This window comes from Saccoglossus kowalevskii, chromosome 2 (genome assembly GCF_978046115.1).
Source record: "Saccoglossus kowalevskii chromosome 2, keSacKowa6.1, whole genome shotgun sequence".
In the NCBI taxonomy this organism is placed as follows: Eukaryota; Metazoa; Hemichordata; class Enteropneusta; family Harrimaniidae; genus Saccoglossus; species Saccoglossus kowalevskii.
Window position 1 is genome coordinate 7,658,399 of NC_140642.1, and position 24,182 is coordinate 7,682,580.

At 39.8% G+C, this 24,182-nt stretch overlaps 3 protein-coding genes across 3 annotated transcripts; 2 read left to right on the forward strand and 1 right to left on the reverse strand.

Annotated features, from left to right (window-relative positions):
• Positions 1-844: 844 nt before the first annotated feature.
• Positions 845-7,701, forward strand: LOC100375528 (steryl-sulfatase-like). The gene is made up of 6 exons (XM_006817742.3): positions 845-940; positions 4,838-5,105; positions 5,231-5,353; positions 5,866-6,579; positions 6,947-7,228; positions 7,331-7,701. Exons 1-6 carry the CDS (start codon positions 845-847, stop codon positions 7,699-7,701), a joined length of 1,854 nt encoding a protein of 617 aa, XP_006817805.1.
• Positions 7,702-9,346: 1,645 nt separating this feature from the next.
• On the forward strand, positions 9,347-23,879 carry LOC100375374 (steryl-sulfatase-like). The gene is made up of 6 exons (XM_002735724.4): positions 9,347-9,639; positions 19,891-20,158; positions 20,353-20,475; positions 20,971-21,684; positions 22,369-22,650; positions 23,154-23,879. The coding sequence occupies exons 2-6, from the start codon at positions 19,894-19,896 to the stop codon at positions 23,522-23,524; spliced, it is 1,755 nt and encodes a 584-aa protein (XP_002735770.1). The 5' UTR covers positions 9,347-9,639; positions 19,891-19,893; the 3' UTR covers positions 23,525-23,879.
• LOC144353843 (uncharacterized) lies at positions 13,630-14,214 on the reverse strand. Its single transcript, XM_078010118.1, has one exon. It carries the CDS (start codon positions 14,212-14,214, stop codon positions 13,630-13,632), a length of 585 nt encoding a protein of 194 aa, XP_077866244.1.
• Positions 23,880-24,182: the final 303 nt, after the last annotated feature.

Here is a 24,182-nt window from a genome sequence, read left to right on the forward strand (position 1 = left end):
TCTCTCTGGCAAATAGTAACAATCGTTATTTTACAAGTACCAGTGGCATATCCTCGAGTAATATGCTACATACCCATATATACACATTGGCTGCTAATTTTAAATGGCAGTTTATGTGGTTAACGTAAATACCTGTATTTTTTTCCTCGAAAACATGTCAATGAAAATGATACAGTTTTTGTATAAACTTCAAATTGATCTCCATTATTAAATAACTTTAGTTTAGCAACATAACATACATAAATGTCAGTCTGTTGTCTTTGAAAAATGAACTACAGTACCTGACTTAATAGATATCATCATGGATATGTTTGATTATACTGTATATGAACCACATTAGGGTCATACAACATTTTAAGAAAGTCAAAGCTAATATGGAAAACATGTTTATACAAAGTAAAATACAATTAAATCGAGTACAAATGAGCACTAAATTGTTGAAGGAAATTAACAGTCTGACTGATAGACTACATGACATATTATACACCATATTACAAAACAAACAAAAGATAATGTCGATGTTTGAGGCACGTCATTTAAAACATAGAACGGAGAAAAATAAAACAGAAAAGTATGGAACCGTATGGAAAGTGGCATGAATATAGTTGCTAAAATAATTGCATCTACCTGTAGCAACCCGTATAATGAAACTCTCGACATATCATTGAAAGATTTAATGTCTATTATAAGGGAAACTTCAAATATCTTTTAGGGATAAAGAGGGCAAAGAGGCTGACTTGTGGTGCTGTGAGCATGATAAAGAATTGTGTCCCATCTGTACTTGATTATGAATCGTCAGATTTTTGAGCAATAGTGTTGGGAGGGTGTGTGAGATGAGGGGGACATGTGCGATGAGGAGGATGTGTGTGATAAAGATTGTGAGGTGGATGAGAATGAGGAGCAGGTAGGCGAAACTAACGACAAAGTACATGGTGAGCAGGTGAGAAAGCAAGAGGTTGGTGATAAGGGTGAATGAGGTTACGATTGTGGATTAGTGGGGAAGCTTTTGTTCGTACTACTTTTACACACATTTTATTTTATTATAATTTAATATTAAAACTGTTCTGTTGAATATAAAACTGTTGCTACAGTGCTTTGACTGTAGGCGAGAACCTCTGCATAGTTATGCCAACAGTGGTTGCCTTAACAAAGGCCGAGACTTGTCACTTTGAATGACATCATGGTCACAAATCGACTGCATGGTTTCATTGGATAGGTCTGAATATAAGTAATGTTTTTAACATGTCATTCAATATAAATACAACTGCTGAATGCGTAATAGGAATAGGTGTTTGTTGAGACAACACAGTCAACTAGACTGTGCATAATTTCTCGGGTTCTTTTTCTGTGGGCCCTCACCCCTATGTCTGCACACATCACTGTAACCCCCCTCCCCCCTCAACACTTGCACGAAAATCAGTGTCCCATGCCCAATCAACACCGACCTACCTCTGGTACTTTCTGTCCAGTCTCTTAACATAGAGAAACCAACGACGATCGACATTCCAAACAAATTATTCCCGGGACATGGTCTATAGGCATTCCAAACAAACCAAATCATTATCATCGAAAGACTGGATAATTACAAACATACGAAATTAATAAATACACGAAAAGGAGTAATGTTGTGTTTTATGTTAGATTTAGGAATATTTTCTGTCACTCTGTCCATGCATGAAGCTCTTTATTTAATTCCATGACTTTCCATGTTTTCTCCTTTCGGAAAAACAACAACAATTATACAAATCGTGAACACATCGTAAAAAGTCAACAATCAGAAAAGGAAATTCAGAAATTTCACTGATGTACTTGTAATAACACAATGATGCCTTACTTGTACCCACAGAATATTAAAATATTCCATCACAGTCAAATTATAAATAGTTAAAAACAATAAGTATTTGATGTTTAGACGTCAATTCAACGTGTATGGAAACCATAATGTTCATTGCTGAGGTATTTAACCACCGCCTCCTAGAGGCGAAATGACGCCATGCAAAGAGGTCGTTCAAGTTTGTCGTCTACTTCATGGCCCGTTTTATACCCGATATTCCGCAGCACATAGTTGTTTCTATCGCCAGAATTTATTCTCAGATCTCGAATTTCATGTACGGAGGAACACACGTCAGACCTCTGCTTTTTAAAACTGTGTTTCCTATAACACTATTATTTTAGTCTACTTAAGTACATTTGTTTGCGTTGAAATCCACTAGTCAGGCTTGGGAGACTACACAGATATACTAGTATCACTATTGTGTTTTGTCCGGCTTTGCACCGCACGACTGCATGTCAGAACTGTAAAAGTCATAAAGGTCACGGTCAGTAGCAGTGCAACATGTATAAGGTAGGACAGTTCGGGAATATTATTATGTGTTTTATAAAATAGATCGAAAGTGCCGACCACTGCATTTCAATTATTCATTTGACAACATGTTTTAGTGGTCAGGCATTACGTGAGATATGAATAAGTTTTTCACAATAACCCCGATATGACGGTCTTTTAAAATTCATGATCGACTGTGTGCGACCCCGAAATGACTGCAATCACTCTGCTCAGCTGACAACGATCTTATTGACAACTATTTGACCACCGTGACTAATGGCTTATCAGACTGACATGATCAGATCATGGTCGTTCATAGTCATGTAAAAAAGCGAACATGAAATGTGACTTAATTGTGTTGAGCACGAAATTTAGTTGCACGCAATCAAGTAAAGAAGCGACCTTAAAATGTACTAATTGCGACGAGTGAACTACCATGCCGGCTGAACATTGTATAGCCTAATTTGCATTTTAAACAAGAAAATAAGTTTTGGGCTTTTATATATAACTGTAGCATGAGCTATATTGGTCAGGAACTTATAGTTAAATATCATTTTGAGCTGCTTTTTAAATAATATTCTCCTTCCGTTATTTACAATAGAATAGAACCTGGGTTTCAGAAAATTGTCTTTTAAATGAAAATCAAGCTGGGTTCGACCGCATTAGCCATTATTTGCTTTTGAAAAACGGTTTCCATGGTATTTCTTTAAAAACTGTTCAATGTATGTACAGTAAGTCTCGCGCACATAAGCCAAATGGTATATCAGATGTGTTTGAATGCTTATGCGGGGTTCAGCAAGGTTTATTAATGACGCGACCTTGGCGAGCATCTACAGCATCGATTCTCTGATGTATATGTTGGTTTGCTGAAAATATTATACCTTCTACTTGCGGATGATTTGATTTTGTTTAGCCTCGTCGTGGTCATGGTCTTCAGGAAAGCTGGTACTTTGAGACATGACCTGAGACTTTAATACAAAGTACTATAGTGGGGAAATATGTCCGGCTGTGTCGTCTTTTACTTACTTTACGTCTTTTGGTTTATGGCTCAGAGAAAACCTTGCTGAACAAGCAAGCAAAGCAATGTTTGCTTTAAAACGGATTTTATCTAAATATAGTTCAATTGTCGTACAAGTTTATATGAAAATCATTGATTGTAAGATATTACCATTATCAATGTATGGGAGTGAAGTTCGGGGGTTTGATGACTGGGAGAATGTCGAAAAGGCTCATCGAAAGTTTTGCAAATATGTTTTGAATTAGTTTTCCAATACAACAAACCCTGTTATTTATGGAGAATTGGGCCGGCAGGCTACCTTAATATATTCAAGGTACTCGCGTATTATTAAGTTTTGGTTAAGAATTTATAATGGATACAAATATTTGTGTATACCAGTGATAACCAGTATCAATATTACAAAGCAGAAAAGAATGTTAAATGCTGGTCCCTACAAATAAAAAAGCTATTGTTCTCTCGTGGCTTTAGGTCTATTCGGTTTGTTTGGTTAAATCAGAGAGTTGACGATGTTAATTACTTTTTAGCACTTTTCAAACATATGTTTCACGATATATTTATACAATTATGGGCAGATTTTCAAAATAACCCAAAGCTTGACAAGTACCAAGCTATTGAGATTATTTTTGTTATGAAAAATATTTATCTGTGATTAATAACAATAAACTGAGTTCTATTCTACGCCATTTGAGATTATCGTCAATTAACCTTCGCATTGAATCGGATCGAACATTCCAAATGAGACTATGCAAATTATGGGCGTGGTCGAGAATGAATTTCAATGTTTGCCTTGTATGTCCACGATATAATAATTTTAAAGTGAAACATCTATGTTTATCTTTCTATAGGGATCATTCATATCATACATTTATACACCTTATGCAAACTGACGATTCTACATTTTTGTCACAATTCTCTACTCTTGTTTTGTGTGTTTTAGGCATAGAAAATCTCTAATTGACAAGATATAAACCAACAAATTATTCTGGATAATTTGACTTTACGTCTTTACAGCTTATTTACCTCTTTATGTAAAGTTAACGCAAGCTAAACACTCTGCACAATAACTTTCCTGTCATCACACGTAATGTTGATGTATCAGCGAATATGAAATGTTGCCGCCCTGTTATTTCAATTCGGGTCGGACCTCCCGCTATTGCGATTTACAGACTCTGACCAAAAATATGGAAATGGTGATTGTCTTGAGATGTTGTAGCGTCTTTTAACAAGATTATGCACCACTGTTTACCTTCAACAAATATTCAAGAAAATAATTAAAAAAATTGTATAATACTCAAAATTCAGTGAAAAAAATGGTAATATTCAATATTGACATAATTGGTCATACTATGCAAAACCCATTCACAATTTAAACACATTTGGGACAAGGAGAGGTCGGCATTGACATCCACAAAGTTATATTCAGTGAAAAAAGTGCGTAATTAAGACACAAAATAAATAGTATACTTTAACAGTTTTAACAATCTTTTTTTAAACAGAAGATGATAATCAGTGGATTACTTATTCTGCTCCTCTTGGTGCTCACATCAGCCGATGACGTAACACAGAAACCCAATTTCGTCATTATTATGGTAGATGACCTTGGTATTGGTGACATTGGTTGTTTTGGCAATGACACTATACGTACACCAAATATTGATAGATTGGCGGCAGAGGGCGTTAAGTTGACACATAACATGGTACCTACACCTACCTGTACACCAAGTCGTGCTGCGTTTCTGACAGGACGTTATCCCATACGCATGGGTAAGAATGCTACCAATATTTGAGTGATCTAACATCAATTTTATTTACACACAAGTCAATCAAGTCGAAGTATATTATGTACGTTTTCTTCACGCAGAAACACAATAACAATTCCTATTTTACAGGAATGGCATCAAAGCTACGGAATACTATGTTTGCATTTAACAGCGGCATTGGTGGCATGCCATCCAGCGAAATAACCTTTGCTGAAATGGTGAAATCCACTGGATATGCCACTGCTGCCCTTGGTAAGCATGCCATGCCTAATAATTATTGGATGTGGTAGTAAAAAAACAAGACTCATCCCTAGGATGCTGCTATGATTTCAGTTTGACTGTTTGTGTTATTCACATCCTGGTACCACTCGTTATTATACATGACTGGTGAATTATATACTGAGGGCGCAATTTTATGTCGGGGGGGGGGCACAGGATTTTTATTGAAAATCGACACATTTCGTCGAAATTTAAGACTATTTTGGACATAATTTGATCACATATTAAGATAAATAAAGCGCAATTTGTTCAAGTCACTGTAAATATGAAATAGTTGAAGTTTAGCAGAATCATTAAAACCTATTTTAATAATTGATTATTGATTACGGTATGGTATCTATTAATGGTTCTATACTGATACTCACATCATTGTCAGGGACTAAGTATATAATTAAAATCTGGCAAAGGGTTTATTCGTACAAATGTATTCGTACAAGTTCTCAGTTACCAAAAATGTCACCACAATAATATATTTTTGTTTACAGGGAAATGGCATCTGGGATTACACAGCTTTAGTTTTGGTCGTAACTTTGAATTCCATCCACTGAATCAAGGGTTTGACTTTTTCTATGGTATATCACTGACACATTTAAATGAATGCGCAGACATACCGAATGGCCGGTTAAGCATATTAAAAATGTGGAATAATTTCTATACTATTATAACAACCATGGGTATTACATTGTACACAATGGTTGGTTTGTTGAGATATTTCAGAGTGATTGGACCTACATGTTTCAAAATTTTACTTTTACTCACGACCATTATTGTCATCCTGACGTACAATTTCCCTCACTATAACTACCGATTTCTTTGCGTCCTACTCAAAAACTATGAGACTGTTGAACAGCCTTTCAGATTACAAAACATGACTCTCCGCCTGACAAAACATGCTACATCATTCATTGAAGAAAATAAGGAAGGTCCATTTCTGTTGTACTTATCATTTTTGAAAGTACATACTGCAATGTTTACATCCAAGAACTTTACTGGAGTAAGTAAACACGGACAGTATGGAGACAATGTAGAAGAAATGGACTGGAGTGTTGGTAGAGTACTTGCAAAGTTAGATCAACTCGAACTGACGAAAAATACATTCGTATATTTCATGTCCGATCACGGCGGTCATATTGAGGAAATATCCATCGAACCAGGGCGAGAAGGTGAACGAGAAGGAGGATGGAATGGCATATATAAAGGTAAACAAATGTTTGCACGTACATGTTGTGATGTTTATCTTTTTTGTGGCATTTAATTAATATTTTAAGGAACACATACTTTCAAACAAGGGAAATCAGTCAGAAGGCGCATGAGTAAATTATTTATTTGAGAGGAACAATAGTCCTTTGCTATAGTAGGTTAACTTCCGTAGGGAATGTGTGTATACATTTTATAGTAATATGTTTGAAGAAGGTTACGTTTAAGATGAGTTTAACCGAGTGTCTGAAACGTTTACGGTTTTCATGTCTCACCAAATCTTGTGCCTACAAACAAGCTGAATAGAGTAGTTAAAATTGAAGCATTGTTTTTGAAATGTGATCATCATCAACTGATTTTAAATTACAGGAGGTAAATCTCAAGTGTGGGAGGGCGGTGTTCGTGTACCAGCCATAGCACGATATCCACCATTGATACCAAAAGGGTCTGAGATATCTGTTCCAACTAGTAGTATGGACGTAACACCGACATTAGCATCGTTGGCAGGAGTGAAAATACCACGTGATGTAACAATAGATGGAGTTGATATCACAAAACTGTTAGCGGGCAAAGACAAAGCGCCACCACATGAGTTTCTTTTCATTTATTGTGGAGCATGGATACATGGTGTTACATATCGTCCCAAAACAGGTAATATTGTATATTCGTCTTTTTATTAGAATAAATATGTTAATTTCGTTCAATATTGTGCAAGAATGATTTTATATTATATCCAAAATTTATCCTTTCTAGGTAATATTACATACAAAGTGGTTTATACATCACCAAAATGGTTACCTGGCACGGAAGGTTGCATCGACACATTGCTATGTCATTGCTATGGTGAATATGTAGACCATCACGACCCACCACTGGTATACGACCTGACACATGATCCAAGTGAACGTCGCCCTCTAGATCCCAGGCATAATGATGTGAAAGAAATCACATCAAAAGCACGTGATGCAGTCGCGATGCATGAAGGGACAGTTGTACCTGTAACAGACCAGTTTAAAATCTTCAGAATAGCCCCTCTGTATCCATGGTTACAACCATGTTGTAACTTTCCACTATGTTCGTGTATAGAAGAGGATTACGAAAACTGGGATGTAGTAGATTTTTGACTCCATTGTATCCCCATTGTATTCAATCATCTTATCATGTATTTATTATGTGGGTTGAATGGGCTCTTTCAAATAATTTACATCACTAACTTTATTGACATTAAACCATTAATCACTAATAAGTCACAAATTTGTAGTAGGTTTTAGAACGAGGTTCCACAGTATCCCCAGCCCCATTATTCAAATGTAGTATACGTAAGTAACTATCTTATGTAAATGAGTATAGTTCTATCAAAGTAAGTCAATCCTTAATTGTTTTTACTTCTGTATCGACTAATCATGCGTTCAATTGACATCAATATGAGGGCACACATTGTCGATACATAATTGTGTGACCAGCAAAAGGATCACATAAATGTTTATAATTATAAATTTGGCGGTAGTCATCGCGCCACGCATGCGCGAGATATATTGAATCATATAAACAAACTTTGAATGGCGACTGTTGCGCAGATCAACGAGTACAAACTGAGAAGTTACCAAGCTTTAATTAAGTATTTACTTAGATGAATGGAGGTATCGAAGGAGTCGCCGGTGGCAATTAATGCAAGTCGCGCACAGGTGAAACCTCATATTTGGGTCTTCCATTGGAAGAGCGCTTTGGATTGTGGGAAAATCAAAGTTTATGAACACAAATTTCACACATGCGCAGCGCAACGACCACCGTCCTTTAAGACTAATTGTATGAGAATGTATTATCAATCAAGTACCCGTGAACTGGTGGCACTGCACGTGAGTCCATGCCACATGCGTGAAATTATTGTAACACATTACCGTTCTGCGCATGCGGGCACGCAGTTATCAACGCCTTACCGTCTCACCCATGTATTGGGCCATTCCAGTTTATATCTACACCCCCCTGTTGACGAGGTCGGATTTCCAGCACTGTATGATGGGGGAAAATATCCCGGAATTCCAACTGTATATGGAGAAACAGAATCTGGAAATCCAGACGAGTATGGAAAAAAAATTCCTGGAAATCCAGGCAGTTGTGGCCATAGGGAGCCCAGGAACTATAATCAACTGTAATACGGAGTCTCTATGAGTGTAAGAAATAGACTCATACCGGTTGATGACGTTGGATTTCCAACAGTATGACTAAAAAAACTTGGAATTCTGACTGTATATGGTAAAAAAATTGGGCCAGTATGAAATAATTACTGAAATTAGATAAGGATGGTGGCACGAATGAGCTCATCAACACCGTGAATCAGGACTAGTTTGGATTTCCATTATCAAATATAAAATTTTTAACTTGGTAAATTAGCGTATGATGAGAGTTATATTTGGAAATCCTACTCTGTATGGTGACACAAAAGAACTCATCAACACCATAAGTAGGAACTATAGTTTTGGATTTCCATCACTGTATGGTGAATGGTGATTTGGAAATAAAACTTTGTATGACTTATACACCCATGGAAATTATACCCTGTATGAAGTAAACACACAAGCTCATCAACAGGGGGGTGCAGATATAAACTGGAATGGCCCATTCTGCTAGGTATAAAAATGCGAAATACATTAAATAATAAATATAAAGTTTCATTGGAGTCAAATGTCATCTGCTTGTTATTCAAATAAGGTCATTTCTGATTGGCTTAATCAATAGAAATATATATTTGTTACTCGATAGTAGTTACGCGTCGGTACTGGTGAGGGCGCATGCAATGTTTGTCAGTTTACATTATTTTGATTTTTTGTTCATTCAAGATATGTTTTCTCTATTTTAATATTTTTTCAAAAAAAGACTTGTAAGAAGCTTTCAGGGTGAACTTTATTCTTTTTGAGAATCTTGTAGACCTTGTTCACACAAACGTCCAATCGACACACTAAAGGTTTGGTAGTAACCTGGCATGCGACCTGGGAGGTTTTTCTAGACGCTAGGTCATAGACGTCAGCTGACTGTGGAAGTAACACAAAGTGTTGACGTATAAAGTAAGTATGACTCTATGTTTTTGTTTACCTAAATCTAGACAGCACAATGTATACCGCCTATTACAGCTATTAGAATATGAGTGACACACATCTCTCCCATAGTGTGCCCAGGCCCAATGCATACTGTATTTGACGGTCACTCGACAGATGACCTAGTACAGCAATCGTCCATGTATACCTCCCAAACGTGAATGGACATATAAATAGTCGTTTCTAGGCGTACCATATGTAATAGTATCCTCAAAGTCTCTCTGTTGTGAACATCACTCTGCTATTAAATGCGACCCGATTCCAGGCAAGATAAAATGAGTATTAGCCAACAACAACACGACAAATTGTAATGATATATGTATACTACTGAAAGTTATATCCAGGGAAAAGCAAATTGTAATGGATGAGTACTGCCATTCAACACCATGAATAGAAATAACAGGCATGACTGCAAGCTGGATCAAGTCTTTGTAATGTGCAACCTTTTGGCATAACATGATATACAGGGCCACAATATCTTTGCCGCATTTTCAGGACGATGATGGTACCAGGTCACCTGATGACCCCCCCCCCCCGGGCGATGTGATGTGGCGCTATAATCATAGTAACTTGTGATACAAGTGGGAGGGTTCAAACTGAAATAGGCTGGTAATTTATCCCAGGGTCTGTGTATGAACTGCATGACTGCATTCCAGTAACTGCAAAATTACCCCAAATTACAATATCGTAAACGTGTTGGCAGTTACAGTACAGCATGCATAAGATATGAGCCATGATTCAAGGATATTATCATGTGGAGAGATATTGTTTCTTATTGGTTTGTAGAAAAACAAAACAATGCATGTTTCTGTAATTGCATGGCCGCTGTGGGACAGTAATCTCCAATTGAGTTTCATGTTACGCTACTACACATAAAACAAATAGTTCGACAACAAATATACTCATACACTCTTAAAAGTTAAACCATTTGAATTCATAGAAACACTTTCAAAGGTTAATCACTGATTGCAACCCTAAACTAGATTTGAGTATCTGCTAATAGCATTATGAACAAATGTAATGACATATACCCATCCCCCTTGTTGAAAGTGGAAGCTGTAATTCTGTTTTTAAATATACACATTTTGTAATTTTTTTTTTCGTTTTAATTATCTCAATGTACAATTATATAATCTGTTTTCACAAAAATATGGTAGAGTTTATTTCTAGTCATACTCTGGTTATGTCTATCTTTGACCATACAATCAGCAGCATTATAGTCAAGAGATGGCATCGTTGTTTTCATTTTACGGCCGAATAAAAGTTCGGCGGGACTTTTGCCGGTTGATGGATATGGAGTTGCACGATAATTCATTAAAAATTTCTAGCTTCCAGTTTTTTCGTTCAATTAAGGAGCACCTGACTACCTTTCCTAAATTTTTCATGAAATTCTCTGCTAGTCCGTTCGCACGGGCAAATTCTGGTGTTAATTTCTGGTGATGGAAACCTGAATCTTTCGAATAAAATTGAAATTCATTCGAATTATATGGGGGACCGTTGTCACTTTTCAGATTTGATGGATATCCAAATGAAGTGAATATACGATCAAGTTTGGGTATCACAGTACTAGAGCTAGTTGAGTTTGTTATTTCTATTTCCGGGAACCTTGAATATTCGTCAGTTATTCAATGGCAAAGAACGAACCCGACTCAAGCGAATTGGTGGCAAAAGAAAATAAAAAGTTAGTTTTATTCTGTTGAATCTAAAATTACATTTCTGGCATACAGCGAAATACAGCATTAAAAGGCAAAAACAGAACTGTGACAAGACGATAAATAGCACTCAAAAACAAGAACGAAACAAAACAAAGCATGATACTAATACAAAATGATAGAAAAGCGGGTGGGTGGGTGGGTGGGTGAAAATAACCCGAACAGAAATGACTGGGCACGAACAGCGTGCGATGTAAACAGTGCATGTAAACAGAACGAAGCGAATTGGCTACAAGAATCATGCGCAGTGGAGAAATGAAACAAACAACCGAAGCTTATGCAAATGAAAAGTATGCAAATGAATAATTAACAATTTTGAACTGCCTACAAAATACAACAATTATTCAATGGCAAAGAACGAACCCGACTCAAGTGAATTGGCGGCAAAAGAAAATAAAAAGTTAGTTTTATTCTGTTGAATCTAAAATTACATTTCTGGCATACAGCGAAATACAGCATTAAAAGGCCAAAAATGAAAGCCGCCAAAAGCAAATGTTCAAAGTGTCAGATCGACTTGGCCAGACTTGATAGCAGCGCGAATGCATGATGCCGTCCTGAGGCGACGACCGAATGATAATTCCATGTAGAGCAGGTAAGCTTGTGAGTGCCAGTCGCCTTGCGCTTTAATTGCTTCAGGGTCTGCTCCCGACTGAAATGCGAAGGAGGCACCTCCATGACGAAAGCTGTGACCGGAGTAGCTGTTTGGGTCCAGCCCTGTGGAGCTGAGCAATGATCGCAGATGTCGAACAAAAGACTGGTAGGTCAAAGGATGCAGTCTGCCGGTAGATGACGGTGCAAGAAACAGGGGAGCTTCTGAAGGTGCTGGCAACATGTCCACCATCTGCTTGTAGGCTGATACTGGGCAAAGGGCGGAGCCAGGGATAGCCAGGATGGGAATGTGCAGTACCCGTTCGCTGAACTGTATGGTTTTGGACCATGTGATACGAATGATCAAACCTGCGGTGTTGTATCCGACGCTGCCCCGCGAGAGATGAATGCGGGCGTCAAAAGCTGTATCTGAAGGGGGCACCAGGTTGGACTTACGCAGGAACGAAAAAAATGCGATGAGAAAAGCGAACCACAGCGTAAGAGACGATGAATTCGAAGAAGGATATTCGGTGTGATAGGCAACATGCAGCGAGACTGGTGTGCTGTTATACGCTGTATTCCCCGGAGGACAAGGCGCAGTTCGAATGAGTCGAGTGAAGGTGGGGTCTCGGTGACGAAAAGATGCAGCAGCCGAACACCGTCGAGGTAGTTGCGAATAGATGCTGTGCATGAAAACGAGCGGGCGAGGGACTGTGTGTAGCGAATAATTGTTCGTGTTGTGGCCGGAACTGGCTGGATGCGAAAGAAACGGCAGAAAAGGAAGAATGCATGCCATTGAGTTGTAATGTTGCACAATGAACCGGAAGCAAAAGCTGAGTGGAGTGAGCGGGACGCCTGGTGGTCCAGAGCGGCGAGCGGAGCTTGACTACCTGCAGAAGCGAAAAAAGTAAATGCTACAAGTTACCAAGGATGAATAAACTGGAACGTTTCCTGAGGTACAACGACTTCTGAGATGCCAAAGTTTGACTGTAAGTCTTCCACGCGAGACTCGTAAATGCCAGATATATGTGAATGGCTTGGCGCGTCCGCAACATTGCTCCGACCGGGGATGTGTACAGCCCAGAGATTGAATTCGAAACGTGCTTGGAAGTATGTGATCTCCCGCAAACAGCTGAGTTCGAAATCTGAATGGGTACGATGAAAGTTGATCAATGCAAATGTTGTAGTGTTGTCCGAGGTTATTTGCAAGTGAAGCCCGCGCCAAGTATGGGACCAGAGCTTGAGTGCGACCACGACCACGACTGCAAGCAATTCCAATGCATTGATAGACAAACCCATGTTGATGATGTGTTGTGGGAAAGGAGAGCGGAAGAACTGGGTAACTGAGACGCCACTGCAGCCTAAAAGGCATGCGTCTGTACACACGACAGTGTCTGGCGGGGACCAAGGTTGGGTGTGTATGATAGAAACGCCGTTATAGTCCTGTAAAAACGTCTTCCACCATAAGAGGTCTTTGCGAAACTCTGCATCGATACGGGTGCGGGAATGTTTAGCAGTGAATGTGCGAAGCGTGGACAGCATGCAAGAAATAAACAAGCGACCCGGGCGAACGCAATTCGAGACATAGGACAAGAGACCGATGAGACTTTGTAATTCTGTGCGGGAACAAGAGGAGCGATTGTCCCAGTTGGATAGCTCTTCATGAATTTGAATGAGTTTGGCGGCGAGTACAGCAATGGTCTGTGTCAAATTCAGAACCGAGAAAAGTCATACTAGTAGCAGGAGCACATGCTTTAGCCACGGATTCTTGAAGGCCGAGCTCGTTTAGCAGATTCCCTAGACTCTCAAAAGCCACAGTCGCGTTGATTGGTGACTCTGCTCCGCCAAAATCGTCGATATAATTGATCACCTCGTGCCCTTGGTTGCGTAGGATGTGACGCACTGCATTGGTTGAACGTTGACACATTAAGGCCGCTGTGCGTAACCCGAAAGGTGGTGAAACGTCAAAGTAGTATTTCCCTTTCCAAGAATAGAATCCAAGGTAGTCTCCCGGGTCCACGCGAAGTTGTCGGTATGCCCTGCTGAGGTCCCGTTTGTAAAGGAGGCAACAGGAACCAAGTGTACGGATGCGATCTAACGTGGAGTCAACTGTAGGATATCTGAGCTTGTAATCATCCCCGATGTAACTGTGCCCTGGGATGCCGTCGTTGACCAAGTAGCCTTCTGGAAAACTTAAGTCCACAACCACGCGACAGGAAGATGAGCCCTTCTTAGCCACGGTCATTAATGGTGAGGTAATGAGCGGGCGAGACAATGGCGGAGTGTCGAACGACCCAACGGATGCGCCGAAAGATAGCTCCGATTCCAGAAAACTGTCCACGTGCTCAGCGAAATTTAAAGCCGAGGTGTGATTCGTTGCGTGCAAAGTAGGAAGAAAGTCGCGTGAGTAGTTGATGGGCAAACCAAATTCTAAGAAGTCGCAGATGTCGTTGTTGTAATTGCGTAGAAGATGGCGCCAAGACTGAATGTTCAGACCGGAAGAGACCGGGATGCGACAACCTTGAAAGTTATAAAGGCCTGAAGTGGAGATTCTGCGATGTAAATCAATGTAATGTTGTGCAATACTGCCGTCAATGTTAGAAATAATGTGATCTGGCGGCACAGAGATCGGACTGGCGACGATGGCGAATGAACAGCTGATGATAGAGAAGTTGTTGTTGATGATGATGTCAATGACGAGTGTGTAGCCCTCGACCTGCTTGTGTTGTGATGAAGTGTGGGGTCGAAGTTGATGTCGCTGAGGACCGCCTGCGATGTTGGCGCTTTGATCATGCTTGATGTTAGTGTGGTTGTTGACTGACCGGCGATAGCGAGGGATTCGAACTTGTTATTATCGATGAAGACTGTGGTGCTGAGCTTGGGTAATGCCGTGTGCGTAAGTGACAACGGTGATGTAGCTGCTGGTGGCGTAGGTGTGGAGCCCCCTGACACACGTGTGATGACTGAAAGTGTTGGGTCAGACCCGGTGATGTTGTTGCTAACCAAATCGAGCGAGATAACACTATCGTCCAGAGATACGTGTATAGGCATTGATCTAACGGGGAGGTCACAAGTTGTTAACCTGGTGTCTGAGGGCTGCGCATGGAGTCACGAGGAGATTGGTTTATCGCGGTGCAGAGGTGACATGGACGTGCCTGACTTCTGTTTGCAGTCCTTTTCGCTGTGATTATTAAAACGATTGCGAGTAACATAGCAATGATTGCAAATGTGTTTAAATTTGCATGAGCAAATGAGCAAGAACCTTTCTCATTGAAAGCTGTGCACACTAATACGGGCGAGCCGTCCGAGTTGGAGGTATTTCTGTTGCCGTTATTTGTCGTCCGTTTCTGGGTGACTGATTTCAACTTGCCGGCTGAGAAATCAAAAAACAGTTCTTTCACGTCTGAGTAGTCGCTGTCCCATGTACGTTTGTTAACATCGATTAAACGAGCCACTGCCGCATAGCTCCGGACAATGGGCCATTTGTACAATGGTAGTTTAACAAACAAATCGTGCAGGAGACGTAACCGGCCCTTTTGTTCTGCTTTGGGCATGGATGGGTCCTGCAGTAAGAGCGTGTAGCCCTGTAGAAATTGTTCGAGTGATAAGTCGTCGTATTTCAGTTCATGTGAAGAAAAGAATGATGGAACAAACTGTTCTGGAGATTTCAAACCAGGCAACTTTTTCCCGGCGTGACGCCCTGGGGAATTAACGAGACTCTCGCGAATAATGTACTCACCGGCTGGTCCTTTGTTCTCAGCCTTGTGTCCTTTGTTCGCTCCAATGGCGTTGAAGTATGGTGACAAATCGTGATCAACCTGCGATCGGAGATTCGTCATTTTGCGCAGATCTGCTAGTGAAATGTCAGAGATTTGGTGATCAGAAGGCGATGTGCCCTGTTGGCGCGTGGATGATAGGCCTGTAGTTGGTGGATGTGTGTTCAAGGAACAACTTTTGAATTCCATTTCTAGCTGAGAGATTTCCGCCTGTAATTTTTGCTTAGTGATTCTCGCCAACAAGGATTGTTTCCGGTGCTGCAAAATAGCTAACTCGGCTTGGTCGTCTTCATCCCCGTCTGAAAACTCGTCAAAATATCCTGTGAAACTGTGGGCGAGTGACGTCGGTGCTTTGAAGTGAAAGGAGACGACTTAGGGACGGCAGTTGAGCTGTTCGGTGAACGGCAATTCTCTTCCTCCGGTGGTGGACCGGTGCAGAATTTTCCGTGCTTGCCCCAGGTGTGAGCTTCCACATCGAGCTGGCAGCCAGAGCATGTTGAGCGCCGCTTACTTCTTGGCATAGCGAGAAAGTAAAATGAAAATAACCCGAACAGAAATGACTGGGCACGAACAGCGTGCGATGTAAACAGTGCATGTAAACAGAACAAAGCGAATTGGCTACAAGAATCATGCCCAGTGGAGAAATGAAACAAACAACCGAAGCTTATGCAAATGAAAAGTATGCAAATGAATAATTAACAATTTTGAACTGCCTACAAAATACAACCATTACAACAACTAAATATTGGCCAGATGGCAAGGGGCCATACATGTCAGTTGCGACGTGAGACCAAACTGTATGTAATTGTGATGGTTTCAATAGTACTTTTGTTTTCATATCAATGTTAACCTGACAGGCATAACAATCTGATATGGTTTTGTCAACCGAAGAATCCATTGCAGGAAACCAAACCTTTTCTCTCATCAATGCCTTGGTTTTAGAGGCACCCAAATGACCCTCGTGAGCAATAGAAATGATTTGACTTTGAATTGATTCGGGTATCACGATCAGTGGCCCTTCTGCAATAGCACACCGTTCGTAAAGCACAATTCGTCCTGAATTAGTTTGAATATTTTCACGAATTCTCTATTAACATTTTGTGGTACCTTATGCCAACAATTGGTCCGCAAACATTGAATAACAAACATCAAAGTTTTGTCATTTTGAGTCGCAATTTGAATTTCTTTCATCGTTACAGCACAAGGCATGATTACGAATGAAAGAAACGTGTTCAGTCGTTCTTTTTCCACTATGATGGTTAAGAGAATGGGGGTGTCGCAATATATAATCGCTTGGATTAGTTATTCCAGAATGATGGATTAGTTTAAATCTAAATCTTTGGGCCTTGGTCACCCGTCTTTCTATTTGACTTGACATTTTATGCAATTCCTTTCGAGCAAATATCCTAATTAATGGTTTATGATCAGTTTCAATGGTAAATTCGGGTGAACCATCGAGATATAATCGGTGATGTTCCATTTCCCAAACGATTGCCAAGGCTTCTCGTTCAATCTAACTGTATCGGCTTTCCGTTTCGGAAAGTGCTCGCACAGCTGATTATTGCATCTCCCTGTCGCAAAATGGCACCCAGGCCGACCGGACTTGCGCCAACAGTCAGTGTAGTTTGTTTATTTATATCAAAATAGCCAAGCATTATATCTGAACAAATTGCCTTTTTAATGGCCATAAACGAGTCTTCTTGCCTTTTACCCCAAACAAATGGAACCCCAATTTTCACGAGTGATCTAATTGGTTCGGACAACGTACTAAATTGTGGCACCATCATGGATGGGAGACCCAACATTCCCAGAAACAATCGGACGTCCGAAACATTTTCTGGTCGTTTTAGCTCACAAATACATTTTATATGATTATTGTCACAACGCATGCCGTTTTTGTCGAACACAAAGCCAAAAAATACTATCTCTGGGACTGAAAACTTGCATTTAGGTAGAGCCAACGTTAGTCCATTATCGTTAACAGTACCTAGCACATCTACTTTCTGTTGGTTTCCATATGTAAATACATTTTTGTTAGTTGGCACAAGGGTTACAGTTTCACTTATAATTCCGAAATCATTTCTGTTTAAAACATTAAAAGATGCACCGGAGTCTAACATAAATTCAGGGGGATTATCATTCACATTCAACTTAATAAATGTTTGATTTCAGCTTCCTTCGCTGTCATGTCTTCAATCCCACAGTTATTGACAAGTTTGCGTAGACGTGTAATAAACTGATCAATTGTTTTGTGGGCATATTGAAATGTTCGTGGAAATTGAAAAATCTCATTTTTTCTTAGGGTGGAAATAGTCCTCTAAAGCTTTCACAATCTTTTTGTAAATGTCATCATATTCTGGTTTTGTTGGCATAGTCAGTGTTTCCGAGACTTCAAACATGTCTTCTCCTCCCCTGTCTAATAGCATAGCCCTTTTTTTACTGGGTCTTCAATTTTCCACGCGACACAGCTATTTTCAGATCGAGAGATCCATCTTTTCCATCGTGATGCAAGGGTGCTAGGGTCACTGTGGACATCAAAGGGAGATATTTGAGCGAGCATGAAACTGCCTTGCATTGCCATAATAAAATTCAGATGGTATATTCAGAGTCAAATTAGGGAGACAAGTATGACTTTTTATGCACGGTCTTTCTATTGCAAAATGTCTCATCGTGTGGTCTTTTCTGGTTCATAGCATGACTATTACAGTAATTCTGTGCACAATAGGTTCACAAATCCTCGTCGCCAATGTAATGCTTCATGGTTGCAGACCAGAGAAAGCGACAAACACGCACGCAGCAATCACCAATACAGACTAACTTTATTGTCAATGTACATCCTTTATATAAAGAGAGTTACAAAACTAACCAGATGGTTAAATACAGGGCAGTCGTAATTAAGTATACACATCTATTAAAGCTCATTTTGGGGTCCCTTGGCAGAAGCCAAACTGGCTCGCGGGTCTCACCTGTACTAACTGGTCATTGGGATCCCTAAGCACAGAGGCTGCTCCTTCCATCCTCAAAAGAAAGAGGGTGGGGGAGGTCCAGTCTGCGTAACTGAGGTGGTGGAGCGCCCAGTGAAAACTACCCAAACCGCATCCTACTGTACAGAGGCAGCCCCTGCCACGAGAGCCAGATGACACTGCAGGATATCCCGCGTAGCTGTGTGGTGTTCCAGCAATGGTTGTGTCTGCTGGTCTAGGAGGCTGGTGCATTCCGCCTTTGAGACTTCAGTGTGCTGGAGGCGCAAAACAATGCATTCCAGTGGGCTGGCCACAACTCGCCACTCTGCTCTCAGGGCGTGGATTGTTTCCGACTGAACTGCCGAAATATTCCATGAACGTGGCCATCCCCCTTTGCCCGTCCTACTGAACCAAAAATTCGTGGTACCGAGGTTGGGGGAGGAATCCGGTCAGGGCATGAGACACTGCATTGATAGGGTAGTGCTTGGTCCAGTGGAACAGGTTAAGCATGACATTTCCTCACCATTTTCCGCCCATCAACACCGTTTGAGCGTTCCCACTGTTCCCCACATCACCCCACGACGTGGCTCACAGAGTCGTTACGAAGAACAGACTCCGAGGGGCCGCCCAAGGTTGCACCCGCCGTGATCAGATACCCCACTGATGGCCGAGCAGCTCCCCTCTCCCACACGAATATCATTTGCTGATGTGCTTCTTCCAGCTTGCCAAAACAAGGGGCAACTGCAGTGGAGGCAACCTGCTCCCCTACATTTGATATACCCGACTTGTGAGGGACGCAATTTGTCCGACAGGTCCTCAACCAAAGCCTAAATCTCGTAGGCAAACCTGGCGCCATGCGAGGACGAATCCACAGAGGGACCTGCAACAGGCCCCATAGGAGTATAAACCTCCAGGGGCACATGCTCGCCGTTGCCTAGCAATTGCCTCTCACTCGTCGCTACAGTCATGACCATAATATTAATGATGCCCTCGCCTTCGTCTCTGGCATCATCTATATTATGGTCATGAATACCATCCCTTGGGCAGGCAACAAATCGTGATATTACCCTCACAAACATGTGTTATCATATACAATAATGAATACTCCTCTGAATAATATAAATATGAATAATGAATAAGTGTATAATAAATACTCCTCTTTCATTTTTTAAAATTTACCAGAAGATGATTGTCAGTGGATTACTTGTTCTTATCCTCTCGGTACTCGTGTCAGCTGATGACGTCACACATAAACCCAATTTTGTCATCATTATGGTAGACGACCTTGGTATTGGTGACGTTGGTTGTTTTGGCAATGACACTATACGTACACCAAATATTGATAGATTGGCGGCAGAGGGTGTTAAGTTGAACCATAATATGGTACCAGCACCTACCTGTACACCAAGTCGTGCTGCGTTTCTGACAGGACGTTATCCCATACGCATGGGTGAGTAATAAATCAAACAAGAATGTGTTTTCGTACTTAATCATTCGTTACATTTCAATCTTTATAACTGCAATTTGTGTTGAAATAATAAATTGTACACGTAAACAGACAGACAACATGAAACACAGATTCAAACTAACACATCATTCAAAACGAAAAGTCAGTATTAAATAATATTTTCTTCTACCACTAAGGTCTGGCTTCACGATTAGCTGGCACAATGTTCGGTTATAACTCTGCTATTGGTGGTATGCCATCCAGTGAGATAACATTTGCAGAATTATTGAAAGAAGCAGGCTACACCACCGCTGTTCTTGGTAAGTTATTTGAGTGGTTATTGATACACCATTTATTTGAGATATTGTGTGGCATTGTCAATCAATCAGCAATTATATTGAATTATTATTGATTATAAGTAGATACTGTTGCATTGGCTTTGTCCAAAAGGTACATGACTTGTTTCAATATATAGTTTGGGGACATTAGCTATTCAAATTATGCATTCAGTATTACGGGATGAGACAGCAAGTCCCAGGAACTGTTTGTGGTAATTGCTTTTTAACCATACCTTTTCACCGATTTGTTGCTGCTTGGTCACAGCATTGTTCGCTTCATGACAGTTTACATGACAATATTCTACCCAAGATACATTGTATTGTGTTTTAGGATTGTGAACCCATTACATAGCGTGTATTAATATATGTATTTATATTTAATATTTTTTCTTCTTCATCATCATGATCATCATCATCATCATCATGCTATATTGTGTATTTTGTGTTTCAATTGTATCATCTGATTGATCCTCACAGGTAAATGGCATCTAGGACTACACAGCTTTAGCTTTGGTCGTAATTTTGAATTTCATCCACTGAACCAAGGGTTTGACTTTTTCTATGGTACACCACTGACACATATGAACGAATGTGCAGACATACCAAATGGTAGAATCAGCTTAATTAAAATATGGGATAATTTTTATTTGCATATGACGACATTGAATGTTACTCTATATACCATCATTGGTCTACTAAGATATTTTGGCAAAATTGGACCAGGGGTTTTCAAGCTGATGCTAATTTTCGCGACCATTATCGCATATCTGACATACAACATTCCGCACTTTAGTCGTCGATATGTATGCGTGTTTCTCAAAAACTATGAAACTGTTGAACAGCCCTTCAGATTACAAAACATGACTCTCCGCCTGACGAAATATGCTACATCATTCATTGAAGAAAATAAGGAAGGTCCATTTCTATTGTACCTATCATTTCTGAAAGTACATACTGCATTGTTTACATCCAAGAACTTTACTGGAGTAAGTAAACACGGACAGTATGGAGACAATGTAGAAGAAATGGACTGGAGTGTTGGTAGAGTACTTGCAAAGTTAGATCAACTTCAACTGACGAAAAATACATTCGTATATTTCATGTCTGATCATGGCGGTCATGTTGAGGAAATTTCCATCGAACCAGGGCGAGAAGGTGAACGAGAAGGAGGATGGAATGGCATATATAAAGGTGAGTAATACCAGCGTAAAATAAGGTTGAGCCAATTTTAAAGAGTCAAAGGGACCGTGTTACAGTAATACCATTATCAGTGCACGCCCCTGTAAACAGGATACATGAGGCTTTCCACCTAGGAACATAATTATGCATGTAAGGTCAAGGTGATATGTTCATGAATATGTAAAAGTAGAAAATATCACATTAAACGAGTTACTTCAAAAACATAGCAAAATGATAAATTGTTGTCTCTCTGTCTGTCTTTGGGCACGTTGTTAAATTGCCTATTTTACTAGCTGCAAAAATTTAGTCTTCAAATACACACGAACTAAAACATTTTGCAGAGAAATGCTGTTAAATGTATAATTTTATGTTGAAGGGTTGATGGAAGGCGATTTTAATGTGGCTAAGCCACTCATCATTTAGAAGTTTGTGAGCAGTATTGTGTATCGTGAATATTTTTTATTTAAATATACGCGAACATATACCCAACTACTGCATGTTTACAGAACAGTGTAGGTTGGATCAGTTAGTTATTTTGGAGGTTGTGTGTAGCAAGGAGATGCATGTGTGTACCTAGATGACATGGCAGTGAATGCTTTGAGTTGCCTATATACGTAACTAATACTCAAACTAAGACAACATTACAGCCCAAAACTGTCTCACTTACCGCCAGAAACGTATTTCATGTTATCGCAGGAGGCAAAGCCCAGGTATGGGAAGGCGGTGTTCGTGTACCAACCATAGCACGATATCCACCATTGATACCACAAGGATCTGAGATATCTGTTCCAACTAGTAGTATGGACGTAACACCGACATTAGCATCGTTGGCAGGAGTGAAAATACCACGTGATGTAACAATAGATGGAGTTGATATCACAAAACTTTTAGCGGGCAAAGACAAAGCGCCACCACATGAGTTTCTTTTCATTTATTGTGGAGCATGGATACACGGTGTTACACATCGTCCCAAAACTGGTAATTTTACTGTGATTTGAAATAGTAATATATAATATTAAATGTTAAATATGTTGTACGTCACACGACAATCACGAATACTGCAGGGAGCGTTGATCCTGCCAGAGCTCAACTCAAGGTTTTACATGTACCATCGTGAGTTCATTGTGTTACCCCTTACTCAATATAACAAAACGTTGTTTTTTCCCTAAAATTTACAACCCCTCTCGTATCATTGTCAATCTGAAAATGTATTTTACTTTGATTAGAAATTAGTTCGTTTTAATTTGTATTTTACAAATGAGAAGTAGTAATCATTAGGGTCGTGTATATACACTAAAGTCCGATTGATATACTGTCAGGTGGATCCCACGAAAACATTAAATTCGAAAAGTATGCAACATTGCATTTCGTACTGATCTTCATACTTACCATTACATATTACTCACCTTGAAAATAAAAATAAATGGGAAAAGATAAAAGAAACCTACATTTTAATATCTAATCATCTGATCTATTTCTAGGTAATGTATCATATAAAGTGGTATTTACGTCGCCGAAATTGACACCAGGTACAGAAGGATGTTTCAATACATGGCTATGTCGTTGCCATGGTGAACACGTAGATCATCACGATCCACCGCTGGTCTATGACCTAACCCATGATCCAAGTGAACGCCATCCTCTAGATTCCACCAAGAACGAAATAAAGGAAATCATATCAAAAGTACACCATGCAGTTGTACAGCATGAAGATACAATTGAACCTGTAACAGAGCAGTTTAAATTGTTCAACGTGTTACCGCTGTATCCATGGTTACAGCCATGTTGCAGCTTCCCATTCTGTTCGTGTATAGATGAAGACTGTGAGGATTGGGATAGAATTGATTTTTAAGCAGCGGGATTGCATGACATGAACTTTCGACCATGAACTTTTAATTAGTTAATCACTTTCAGTTCAGTTTCTGACTATATTTCTCTTCTGAACTGCACAAAGATGATTTGCATATCACTCATTTGCATATTCGGATATGTTCTAACTCCAAGTCCCTGTCGATTAACACTGTTATGGTCAAATCATTCAGTTCGATTACCTTAATAAATTCAATAACGCGTTTTACGCCCTGACCCCGGAATAAAATGTTTGGTTTCTTCGATTCAAATACACGTAATTAGCATTAGAAAAGTGAAGCCATTTCAAGGATGTCAAATCATTAGATTATACAATAATGACTAACTTTATTAACTAACCAGAAGCTTTAAGTTCTATGACGTTAGACGTGGATAATTGAATTCGTTCAATCCAGAACGAAATATTTGTCATATCGCTGTACGGACACTCATCATGGGCGTTGTCGGAATTCTCATGGGTGACGCTTGTATTGAAACAATATCAAGCGTATCTTCACATTGCTATCGTAAAGTAAAGTATTTCGCCACGATGTGGAGGTGTTAAAATCACTTTTATATTTTTTATCAATGTATTTTTGGGAGACCTATGCAGGTGTATTGAATCACTGTCCTATCATAAAAGGTGTTTCAGTCACGTGATG

Coding starts and splice junctions, on each gene's coding strand:
- LOC100375528 (XM_006817742.3), top strand. CDS start 845: ATGTGCGATGAGGAGGATGTGTGTGATAAAGATTGTGAGGTGGATGAG. Junction 5,106..5,230: donor ACGTTATCCCATACGCATGG/GTAAGAATGCTA, acceptor CCTATTTTACAG/GAATGGCATCAAAGCTACGG. Junction 7,229..7,330: donor TACATATCGTCCCAAAACAG/GTAATATTGTAT, acceptor TATCCTTTCTAG/GTAATATTACATACAAAGTG.
- LOC144353843 (XM_078010118.1), bottom strand. CDS start 14,214: ATGACCGTGGCTAAGAAGGGCTCATCTTCCTGTCGCGTGGTTGTGGAC.
- LOC100375374 (XM_002735724.4), top strand. CDS start 19,894: ATGATTGTCAGTGGATTACTTGTTCTTATCCTCTCGGTACTCGTGTCA. Junction 21,685..22,368: donor ATGGAATGGCATATATAAAG/GTGAGTAATACC, acceptor ATGTTATCGCAG/GAGGCAAAGCCCAGGTATGG. Junction 22,651..23,153: donor TACACATCGTCCCAAAACTG/GTAATTTTACTG, acceptor ATCTATTTCTAG/GTAATGTATCATATAAAGTG.